The following is a 12,001-nucleotide window of genomic DNA, read 5'->3' as shown; positions in this document are numbered from 1 at the left end:
TTTTTTGAATGAAAACAGCCTCTTCTTATGCCATAGGCATCAAGAAAAGAGAGATGACCTCAACAGACTGTTACATATTTTAAGTATATTTTTAATAATCAATTTAAGTTAATTTAATAATTAATTTATTAATCTATTTAAATAAGTATTGGGATTTAAATTTTGTCTTAGACTAATCCTTAATTTGCTAGAGTGAAAAATGATTTGGGGAACAACAAAAAAGAAGGTACATCTATAGGAACTTTTTTTTTTTATGATAGTTAACATTTAAAAAATGTATATATATTTTAAGCTCAAATGATCATATGTGTGTACTTTATTAATTATGTATTAAATGGGTTAGAAGCCTACAAATATTTCTTCCTTGTTATTATTATTATTATTATAAGTACTAAATTGAGTTTTTGAAACTTTAATTATAGGACAAATCTTGTGCTTACATGAATCAAAGGTCAGCGCAAACTTGGTTCTTTCACCAACCCTTTCCTTGTGATATACCCCAAACAAATAAAATAAATAATTGATTAAAGTAGGGTGTTTATTAGTGTTGTCTAACATTAATTACTTGAATTACATGTAGAATATAACAAGATACCAATAACTCAAAAAGTTTATAGTTGGGAAACTGGTATAAAAGCTTAATAAAATCTAGCTCAAAGTTTGAGCTATTATTACCTTACTTCGGACTAGGGTCATAACACATTGGGGCAAAAAGAATCCTACCTAATTGACTAATTCATAAACTTTTTGTTTATTGAAATCAAACAAGCCTATTTAAATTTAGAAATTAATACAAAAAAAAAAAAAACCAGAGATAATCCTAAGGATACGTTTGATTTGAGTTTTTATTTTTTATTTTTATTTTTAATATTTTTTATTTTTTGGATTTTGTAAAAGAAAAAATATAAATGGTAAAATTTTATTTTTTATTTTTACCTTCTGATTTTACATTTTTTTTTTATAAAATCCAAAAAATAAAAACGCAACTTAAGCTTTCTGAAATTTGTATCATTTTTCAGTTTCAAAAAAAAAAAAAAAAAAATTCATAATGCACGAGCACATTACATTTGTGGTTTTGTTAAAAGAAACCCAAGGTTTTTCTCTTCTTCGTTTTGGTCCAACTTTTTTTTTGGTGTGGTCACTAAAGAAGTCCAATGTGGAGGGTTGTTATAATGGACCAGGATTGCCAACTCAACTAAAAAAAAAATCAATTTATTGTTCCTAAAAAAAGTTTTAGGAAAAAACAAGATTTTTACTAAGAAATTTATTGTTTTAATAAACTAGGAGTGTGTTTTTTAAATTTTTGTCTCTTTTCACTTGGTATTTTCACTAAATTTAATAAAGACAAAAATAAGAATAGAGTAAAAAAAAAAAAAATAGTTGAATACTCCTATACCAATATTTTTTAAAACTTATCATAACTATATTTAAATGACTGATATTATAAGTGTATGAACTATGAAGTATCAAATATCAATAAGAACTATGAATCTATGTCCAACAAATTTTTTTCCTTATTGTTCTCCTTCTCCAAAATTGATATAATTATGTTACCTACTTAATTATACATTATATTCCCAAAACTCTGATTATGTTCAATATTTTTTGTAATTTTTTTTTTTAAAATCTCACTTTTTCTTGTGCCATTAGTTCTTGTGATCATCTAATAATTAATCATTTTTAATAGATGAGTTCTATCTTTAATTAAAAAAATCTAAATTATTATACTTCTCACTTATATATATTTGATCACATTCAAAATTTAATATATTTCTTACTTTTTATCAATAGGTCATATTTAATATCCAAACGGCACTACTTTTAGAAATTCATTCATAATTTAATTCCATGTTTTTTAAGATCCATAATGTGTTCATTGTCATTAAGGAAATCATCTATTTATAGCATATCCACGTTTTCCTAACATTTGCCTAACACATATTATATGCATCAAATTTCCCATCTTAGAAAAAGCCATGGAACCCTTTGTCCTAATTGGTGGATAAATGTGTCCATATCATTCAGAAAAGTCCATCCAACATTGTTTGTCACGCTTTGGGCTTGATTACAACAATTTTCTTTTTTATATGTTTTTTATACACTTTTTTTATATTAAAAATAATTTTTTAAAATTTTTTATCAATTAATTTTAGAGTGAATATCCAATTCGATTCCTGACCATTACCTCGAAAAGACTACGAGACCTTTAATAAAAAAAATACTCAACTCAGCCCCTGAACTTTACTTTTATGAGACTGATTAGCCCTTGTGCAAAAAAATAAAAAATAAAAAAATACTGACACAGAGACTAATCAGTCCCATAAAAGTAAAGTTCAGGGATTGGATTGGATATTTTTGTTTGTTAAGGGTCTCGTTATCTTTCGAAGTAATTGTCAGGGCTGTTTAGAGTTTTTTTCTTAATTTTAATATTAAGAATAAAAAATAAAAAATATATATCAATTTTCTTTTCTTATTTCTTTTGGAATAAAATTCTCTAAAATGAAAAATTAATTATTTTTAAATTAAGATAATAAAATACACATTTTATAGAAATTACAAATTTAATAGTGATTAAACTCACACTTTATTACTTTATAAAATTTTCATTGTAAAGATCTAAATTCATTTCTTTTATAGCTCATCAATCAAACCATGCATGTATTCCATCCAAATAATTAATTCTTAACTAATAATGTCTTTGCCTCAAAGTATGTCTACCCTTTTCTCCTCTCAAGTTGATTCTAAATAAATAATTATATTGGTAATCCAATAAAGGCGAAAAAAAAGGAGGCTAAAAGTGTGATTTAATTTAGTCATTGAATTTAAGGAAGTATGTAAAGATATTAAACTTTATGTAAACAATTTCCCCACTCCTCTTTATGTTCATGGCTTCAACTGATAAATCAAAATCATTAATGATATAATCCACACAAGAATAAAGACATTAATCATTACTTCATTAGCATACATAAAGTTTAGAGGCTAACAAATTTAGAGTAATTTGCTCTCATTGAAGGTACAATTTTTGTTCAAGACTAATTAAATTATTTTTTCATGTATAATGTATGTTGAGTTTAATTATTACATATTTGCACCCTATTGTTTTGGTTTGCATGTTAGATAAATCAAATAAAAATCATTTATCCTTTTAAAAGTTCTAGTTTTCTAATAAAGTACTTCTACTTTATCTCCATCTAATTTTAAGAGTCACTAAGAATATTCACATTTTCTATTTCTTTTTCAAAGATCACTTGTTAAAAATATCAAAGTAGAATAACAATATAGAAAAAAAATATTTAATTATGACATTTTTAGTAATATCCAATGTATAAAATTTTATTTTTTCTATAAAATAAAAATCTTTCCATTTTAGTATTCTTAACAATTGATCTTAAATTATTAATGCCTAAATAAAGCTTATGGTACTCTAATTAATTAATAATTTTAATTTTGATTCATTGTCAATATAAAATAATTTTACACGTGCATCTAATTACGTAACGTCACATCAACAAAAATAATTCTCTTTTACTTTGATCGCGTAAATAGTTATTCAAAAGAACAAATATCGTTGTACGATTGAGTAAAACGTTTTACACTATCAGTGTATCAAAATTAAACTCTTAATTAATTACACTCAAATTAGATCCATGTTTCCCTTTTTTTTTTTTTTCATAGTTGATGTAATAATTGAAGATGATGGATCATTGATAAATTAAAAAAAAAAAAAAAAAAAAGAGAAAAGGGGTTAAAAGAGGAACAACAAAGTTTGTGTTGTCCCTATGCAATTGCGTCCAATGCTGTAATCAAAAGGAACAGTGTCAGAGAAAGAGAGAGAAAGAGGGTTTCTTTCTGGGTTTGTGACACATTCAACCACTGTTTCTCTTTGTCGGAGGGGGAAGAGAAACTCAGAAAAGAAGGAAAAAAAAAAAAAAAAACCCTCAAAACAACACAACCTTCTTCTTCTTCTTCATCTTGAATGCCCCTCCTTAATTTCTTCATATTCTAAAACCTTTCATTTCACCACTCTCCTTCTTCTCTCTCTTCTTTTCCTCATTGTTTATTTTCTTCTTTCTGCTTTTTCTATATTGCAACTGCCCCTTTTCCCAAGATGCTGTTTTTTTGAGGGTTTATGATTAAAGTTTCCAACTTGCCCATGCCCTTTTCCTGCATCCATTGAAGACGCTTCTGGAGCTTCCCCTGTAAGTTTCCATGCCCTAATTTTGTTGCTAAAGATCTAACCTTTGCTATGTTGGTCTTCTTTTGTTCGAAATCTTCAATGTTAGTTAGTTGTAGTTACTTGCTAGGGTTTTGTTTTCATGATTGGGGGGTTTTGGGGTTTTGATCAATTTGCGTTCATGATGCTTTACAGTGTTACTTGATGCTCACTTCTTCAGTTTGATTCCATTTCTATTGCATTTGGATGGAATTCAAGGCATGTTTAGTAACATCTTATTTTGGGATTTTTTATTTTACTTTTATTTTTTTGGAAATTGTCTCATGATTTTGATCTTAAGCTGGTTTGAAAACTAAGCTGATCCAAACACGGTATTGTATTGTTTCATCAGAGTGCAAGAATAACAGTGTCTGTGATATGCTTTGTTTTTGTTTAGGGAAGTGTAGTGCTCAGATGGCATGGATAGAAAACAATGATGGGAATGGGGGAGAAAAGGAATTATCTAAAGACAATGGTTTTTTGAAAGTCTCTCAGAATTCTATAAGTACTGGTGGCTCTGCTGTGGATGTTGGTTCGGCGGATAAGCAAAGCGAAGGGAATGATGATCTTGCTTTTGCGAACATCTTACGGTCAAGGAACAAGTTCGTCGATGCTCTTGCTTTGTATGAACGTGTCCTTGACAATGATAGTGGAAATGTGGAGGCTCACATAGGAAAGGGGATATGCTTGCAGATGCAGAATATGGGCAGGCTTGCTTTTGAAAGTTTTGCCGAGGCTATCAGATTGGATCCTCAAAATGCTTGCGCTCTCACGCACTGTGGTATCCTGTACAAAGAAGAAGGTCGCCTTGTGGAAGCAGCTGAGGTATGTCCATGCCAGTTAAGTAGCTTTGTGATAAATTCCGCAGCATTGTTGTTTTCTTCATTTCGGTTGTTTATGATGCGGCATGATTGTTACCGTTTATGATGTAGAATAAGCATAGCTAGCTCCTTGGTAGTGGATCTACTATCTATCTTTTCTTTAGAAATATACGTTTAGATGATGTAGTATTTGACTGGGAATTCTGATACGAAGACTGCTACAATTATTTAGTAATTTATGAAAGTAGTGTCGAAACATGAAGGGTTGTATTTTTTCATACTTTTTCAAGTGGCTGTTCTTGTTACAGCCTCAATATATTACCTAATGGGAATGGATCCTTTCAGTTGGAAAATCCACTGGACCATATCAAGCGTGAATTTTCACCACATGGTGGACCCTAACATGTATCCCACAAGCGTATCCAATCAACAGTGAAAATCCACAGTTTAAATGGTCTAGTGACTTAAGTTGAGAGGATCCATTTTCATTAACTAGTAAGGCTAGATTTACCTTGGAGGATGAAGGTATAGATTAGGCGTAAGGTTTCAACTTCTTAAAATTTTCAGAGCTGTTTCTGGCTCCTGTATTGTGAGAATATGATGTTTGGGAATTGGGATGCATAGGTTAATCTATATAACCTCAATATTACATTTTGTTTGCTAATATCACAAAGTTTTAACTGTCATTGTACTTCATTATAATGTATATTTCTGATTCTAGAGCTTTAAGAAGTTAGTAGAAAATTTGCCTCGAAGTCATAACTGAGATCATATTTGATGCACTTGGAACAGTCATATCAGAAGGCTTTACGAGTAGATCCATCGTATAAAGCAGCTGCGGAGTGCCTAGCCATTGTTTTAACAGATATTGGTACCAACATAAAGCTCTCAGGAAACACACAAGAGGGAATTCAAAAATATTTTGAAGCCCTCAAAATAGATCCGCGCTATGCTGTAATTCTCTTACATTTCCAATCATTTTGCCTTTTTGGAATGCTACATCCCTTTTTTAAATTTATTTAGCTTTGTCTGCATAATAATACATTTTCTCCCGGATAACGTGTTCCTGCAGCCAGCATATTATAACCTCGGCGTGGTCTATTCTGAAATGATGCAATATGACATGGCCCTCACTTTCTATGAAAAGGCTGCATCAGAAAGGCCTATGTATGCTGAAGCATACTGCAATATGGGTGTGATTTACAAAAATCGTGGTGATTTAGAAGCGGCTATTACTTGTTATGAGAGGTTATCTACAGCTTGCATTATCTTTCCAGAACCAAGTTCTGCATCTAATATTTTTGTTGAATTATTTGACTTTTGATGTTGGCTTCTATGTTCAATCAATGTTCTGTGGCAGGTGTTTAGCTGTTTCTCCTAACTTTGAGATTGCAAAGAATAATATGGCTATAGCTTTGACCGACTTGGGAACAAAGGTGATGCTCGTGAAATTCCACGTATAATCTTATTATCAGCATGAATAATAACGCAATGGTAATAGATTGTAAAAATTGTAGAACCGTGTTACACTATGGTTCTTTAACACAGTTATTTACTTTTGATAGCCATGGAATCCGCAGTTTGTTGCTTAGTGACTGTTGTACTTTAAATTACTTTTGCACAATTTCGAAGTGGCTTTCTGGAAATACAAAATAATATCTTCTCCTTGTTCCTTCTGAATTGGGAAGGGAAGTCGAGTCTTGATACTAATATGCTATCTTCTTTCCGGTTATTGTCCTAAATCACTGTTTTGGTTTATAGGTTAAACTCGAAGGAGATATCAATCGAGGTGTGGCTTTTTATAAGAAAGCTTTGTATTATAATTGGCATTATGCCGATGCCATGTATAATCTTGGGGTTGCGTATGGGGAGATGCTTAAATTTGATATGGTATGTCTTACACACCCACGTGACTATTTTTCCAGTTGCAGATATAAACTTATCGTATTATATTATGATACAAATGTCAACTTCTTCTATGACTAATCGAATTTGTGGAAAATCAATTTATACTGTTTAGGCTATTGTGTTCTATGAACTCGCCTTCCACTTCAATCCACATTGTGCAGAAGCTTGTAACAATCTAGGTGTTATATACAAAGATCGTGACAACCTTGACAAGGCTGTAGAATGCTATCAGGTAATGACTAATGATAATCATGTCCATTTTGTAACGCTTGTGTCAAAATGCATTGTTTCGTTAGCAGTTATCACAACTTTGTCCTTTTGTTATATGCAGCTTGCATTGTCAATCAAACCAAACTTTTCACAGTCATTAAATAACCTTGGGGTTGTATACACTGTCCAGGTTAGGTATTGTGTAATTTTTTAATTTGGGATTAATCAGAAGTTTCTTCAGTAACTGATTCTCTGCATGTTTTCCATTCTTTCTCCAGGGTAAAATGGATTCTGCTGCAAGTATGATTGAAAAAGCTATCATGGCAAATCCAACATATGCAGAAGCATACAATAACCTAGGTATTTTCTCCTTTTTCCTATGATTTATTTGTTTGCTCGTTATGGTTTGAACATGGATGTGGTTGTCTTTGTCTACAATTTAATTCTTTTTGAAAGGAGCATAATTTTAGAATAGGTATAGTTGGACTTGCTAATCTTCACCAGGTTTCTCAGTAACTGTGATTCAGTAACAATGTAACATTATAGACTTAGATGGTTGGAGAAGGTTTACAAAAAAAGTTTAAGTTGGTTCAAGTGAATCTGTCTACTTTCTCTTTCGATAGGCCAATTTTCATAGTAGCATTTTGGTATTTTATGTACAAGAGATCAAACATAATGCTGGCTACAAAGTTTATGTTGAAATGATATTACTGTTTAGGTGAAGATAACTAGAATGGCAGTTAGTGCGGAAGGGGTTTCTGAATACGTGTGATTTATTGTCTTTAGACTTATGCAAGTTATCTCTCTTGGCCAAAAGATTCTACGTTTCTCGTTATGTTCAGTTACAAAATATGATTTAATAAAGTTCAAGCAAGAAGAACTTCTATAACATCTGCATACACTTAATATAATGTATTATTGTTGCGCAGGAGTTCTTTATAGAGATGCTGGTGATATTGCTTTAGCTATTAACGCTTATGAGCAATGTCTAAAGATTGATCCTGACTCACGAAATGCTGGCCAGGTCTGGTGCCTTTTTTTTTTCTTTTTCATTCTCTCTTTCATTGTTCAATCGATGCTTTTGATGTCGGAAATTAAACTTTGGGTGGTGCTTTTGTTTTCATTGTTATCAAGCAACTTCAACTTTCAAAGTGTTTCACATTTTTTTTATGGATGTGATGGACGATGCTTTTATTATGGTGTTGTCTGAACCTTTCTCACTCCATTTAGGTTTTGGTGTATGCTTTCTTAGTGTAAAGCGTCACATCCTATATGTTAATAAATCTGATTCTGCTAACAAATTCACTGCTGTCTTACTTCTACTAATACTTCCTTAAATGGGAAGCCTAGATACATATTTAGCATCCTTGATTAAAGAAGATTCTATGTTTTCGTCGGATTCCTTAGATAAGCTGAGGGACTAAGGAGTCTTAAGTTTCCATAATAATAAAAGGTGGTTCAGTTGAATACTTGAATGTTAATTTTGAAACTAATGTATAAAAATGTAAGTAATATTACTTTAACTTTCTCTTAAACTAGCCTGTGTTGTGATACAAGCTATGGACGACTGAATTTTGTTCTTCCGATGAATTATCTATTATTTTATTCTTGGAGGTTTGTCCATATATTAATTGGCATCTCATTTAAATCCACTTTAATGTGCAGAATCGCTTGCTCGCAATGAATTACATTGATGAAGGGAATGATGACAAGCTTTTTGAGGCTCACAGGTTGCAGTTTTCTCCTATGAACTTATTTTGTACATGAATTTCGATTATTGCCCCATTGGTACTGCTTGATTGGCATCTTTAGCTACAATATTTAGTCGACTACTTTGCCTAACTTTCCCCAGTGATGAGATATATTGTACTTCAATTGACTTCTCGATCAACTTTAATTGGTTGAATGAACTTTTTAGTCATGAAGGAACAGTCTTTTTAGAGTTACTTTAGAAAAATTGTAGTGTCATATTTTCTTTTCTACATGTAGTTTTCTATTTTGTGCATGAAATCCACTTAATGTGGAAGGTAGAAAGATGTGTAGCTTGGACACTATTAAAAGTGAAACATTTCCTTTCAGGGACTGGGGCAGGAGATTTATGAGGCTATATCCGCAGTTCACATCATGGAACAACACAAAAGATCCTGAACGTCCTCTTGTGATAGGATATGTATCTCCTGACTATTTTACACATTCTGTGTCGTATTTCATTGAAGCTCCCCTTGTATATCATGACTACACCAATTATAAAGTGATTGTTTATTCAGCAGTTGTCAAGGTATCGTTTATAAATGCTTCTGTGAAAAACGCATTGGTTTCATCTGTCCCGGCATGCATTTCTGCATAGTTGTTGTCTTGGCTTACATTTCATCATTTCTGATAACTCCGGGTGCATAGTTTTCTGCTGTCGTAATTTTTTCCATTTTTGGCAGATAATTGATTTTCTTGTGTTGTTGCAGGCTGATGCTAAAACCATTCGGTTTAGAGAGAAAGTCTTAAAGAAGGGTGGGATCTGGAAAGATATATATGGGACCGATGAAAAGAAGGTTGCCGAAATGGTTAGAGAAGATCAAGTTGATATTTTGGTAGAACTTACTGGCCATACAGCAAATAACAAATTGGGGATGATGGCATGTCGACCTGCTCCAATTCAGGTATTTTTTTTCACATCTATATGGAGACTCTTTAACTCTTTCCCTTTGTTTTAGTAGTAGGTTTGATTCTTTTTCTGCAAAAATTTAACCTATAGTGCTTGACATGCAGGTGACTTGGATTGGTTATCCAAACACCACCGGATTGCCAACAATTGATTATAGAATCAGTGATTCTCTGGTGGACCCTCCTGAAACAAAGCAGAAGTAGATCTCCTCTAGAACTTCTGTACTTTCTTGTCGTTAATCTGTTCAGAGCACTTATTCTGTATTATGGTTATTCTAGTTTGTTTGCTAATGGTACTTCTATATCTCAGCCACGTTGAAGAGCTAGTTCGTTTACCAGAATGTTTCCTTTGTTACACTCCTTCTCCCGAGGCCGGTCCTATTGTTCCAACTCCTGCCATTTCCAATGGCTTTGTCACATTCGGCAGTTTTAACAATCTGGCGAAGGTAGTGTGTTATACATATATTATTTAATACGAAATGTTTTTATTTAGTCAAGTAATCATGCATATTCTAACTTGTGTTATTTTATTTCGACAGATTACACCTAAAGTATTGCAGGTTTGGGCAAGGATACTGTGTGCAATCCCGAATTCTCGCCTTGTGGTGAAATGTAAACCATTTTGCTGTGAAAGTGTGAGACAAAGATTTCTTTCAACACTAGAGCAATTAGGTTTGGAACCGCTTCGTGTTGATCTTCTGCCCCTTATACTTCTCAACCATGATCATATGCAAGCCTATTCTCTGATGGACATAAGGTAATATCTGTTGTTTGCATTCTAAGTTTTGTTTTTTATTTTCATTGGATAAGAAAAAACTTGCGTTACCGAATTTGTAAACTATTTTTTCTTTTCGTGTAGTTTGGACACGTTTCCATATGCTGGAACGACGACAACTTGTGAATCTTTATACATGGGAGTTCCATGTGTTACAATGGCTGGTTCAGTACATGCTCACAACGTTGGCGTTAGTCTTCTTAGCAATGTTGGTAAGAAATTTTCAGAAAATTTGTGGGTGTTTCCCAATAAACTTGTACTTTTTTCATGTGTTTCATCGCTGACATTTTGGCACAAAAATTTTTTCTTGGCCGATCTAAGTCGTGTAATTGAGCATAGCTTTGGAATTCGAATTTTCAGGCCTTGGACATTTAGTTGCCAAAAACGAAGACGAATACGTTAAGTTGGCCCTAAAGTTGGCGTCCGACATTCCAGCGCTACAAAATTTGAGAATGAGTCTACGAGAACTCATGTCCAAGTCCCCTCTTTGCGACGGAGCGAATTTCATCCTCGGCCTAGAGTCAACATACCGGCAAATGTGGCGCAGATATTGTAAAGGAGACGTTCCGTCTTTGAAACAAATGGAATCGTTGCAACACCCCGTTTCAACGAGCGACACGTCCAACCAAGAGTCCAAGCCAGCAAAGGTCATAACAACCTCAAGTGAGGGTAGTAACCCCGAATCGGTCAAGGCTAATGGATTTAGTTCAAATTCATTGCAACAATCCTCTAAACTCAGCATTCATAATTGTGAAGAAAATGGAGGGTCATTGAATCATAGTAGTAGTAGTAGTAAGCAAGGAATTGTGGGGTCAAGTTGAAAATTTGGTTTGTTCATCTGAGAGTCCTTTATGTAAGTGATTCAAGGATGTTGGAACTGTATTACAAAAAAATAGGATTCAGTATTAGGTTGGCACAATGTATATTGATGTTGCTGCTGGAAGAGTCTTTGGTAGCAACCTAGGCATCCCTAAGTTTCTGTTTTTTTTTTCCCCCTTAAAAAAAAAAAGAAACAAAAAATTGCATTATAGATTGGCAATTTTTTCCTAGTAGGAAAGTGTAGGGCAAGTGTTGTCAAAATTTGTGTTTCAAGTGCTGATATGATAATATGCAAATTGCAAAGAGGTGATGCTGCTTTGAATGAACATCTCTTGGCTATTGTAACTAATTTTTTCTTTCCCTCCATGAATGATAATTGTTCTAATGGTGTAGGCTTTTGTGCAACATTGATTTTTGCCATATCTTGTGAAAACTAGCAATTTATTCATATAAAGATCAAAACTTTAATTGAATTAATAATTGGGTCCAAAGTTGTTAATAATTTTTTTTTTTTTTTGAAAATTTTGATTAAAGGGATTAGGAAGGCTTTATCAGGTTGTTTGACCAATCAATATGCTTGAGGCTTTATTAATT

General features: G+C 32.5%; 1 protein-coding gene across 1 annotated transcript; it reads left to right on the top strand.

Annotated features, from left to right (window-relative positions):
• The first annotated feature begins 3,771 nt into the window (after window positions 1–3,771).
• SPY (Tetratricopeptide repeat (TPR)-like superfamily protein) lies at window positions 3,772–11,812 on the top strand. Its single transcript, XM_016329246.3, has 18 exons — window positions 3,772–4,202; window positions 4,614–5,041; window positions 5,830–5,991; window positions 6,110–6,285; window positions 6,398–6,473; window positions 6,799–6,927; window positions 7,058–7,177; window positions 7,277–7,345; window positions 7,434–7,515; window positions 8,085–8,179; window positions 8,821–8,885; window positions 9,235–9,433; window positions 9,615–9,809; window positions 9,919–10,013; window positions 10,124–10,259; window positions 10,353–10,570; window positions 10,673–10,800; window positions 10,949–11,812. Exons 2-18 carry the CDS (start codon window positions 4,631–4,633, stop codon window positions 11,407–11,409), a joined length of 2,817 nt encoding a protein of 938 aa, XP_016184732.1. The 5' UTR covers window positions 3,772–4,202; window positions 4,614–4,630; the 3' UTR covers window positions 11,410–11,812.
• The last annotated feature ends 189 nt before the right edge of the window (window positions 11,813–12,001 follow it).

The sequence above is a fragment of the Arachis ipaensis genome, chromosome B2 (genome assembly GCF_059453495.1).
Source record: "Arachis ipaensis isolate K30076 ecotype BB chromosome B2, ASM5945349v1, whole genome shotgun sequence".
In the NCBI taxonomy this organism is placed as follows: domain Eukaryota; kingdom Viridiplantae; phylum Streptophyta; class Magnoliopsida; order Fabales; family Fabaceae; genus Arachis; species Arachis ipaensis.
The sequence above is the reverse complement of the archived record's forward strand: the minus strand, read 5'-3'. Positions and strand labels throughout refer to the sequence as shown.

What these genes read in the sequence shown, in the direction of transcription:
- SPY (XM_016329246.3), top strand. Translation starts at nt 4,631, where the DNA reads ATGGCATGGATAGAAAACAATGATGGGAATGGGGGAGAAAAGGAATTA. An exon ending in TGACCGACTTGGGAACAAAG is followed by an intron (nt 6,474 to 6,798) that starts GTGATGCTCGTG and finishes TTTGGTTTATAG; the next exon opens with GTTAAACTCGAAGGAGATAT. An exon ending in AGAAGCATACAATAACCTAG is followed by an intron (nt 7,516 to 8,084) that starts GTATTTTCTCCT and finishes ATTGTTGCGCAG; the next exon opens with GAGTTCTTTATAGAGATGCT.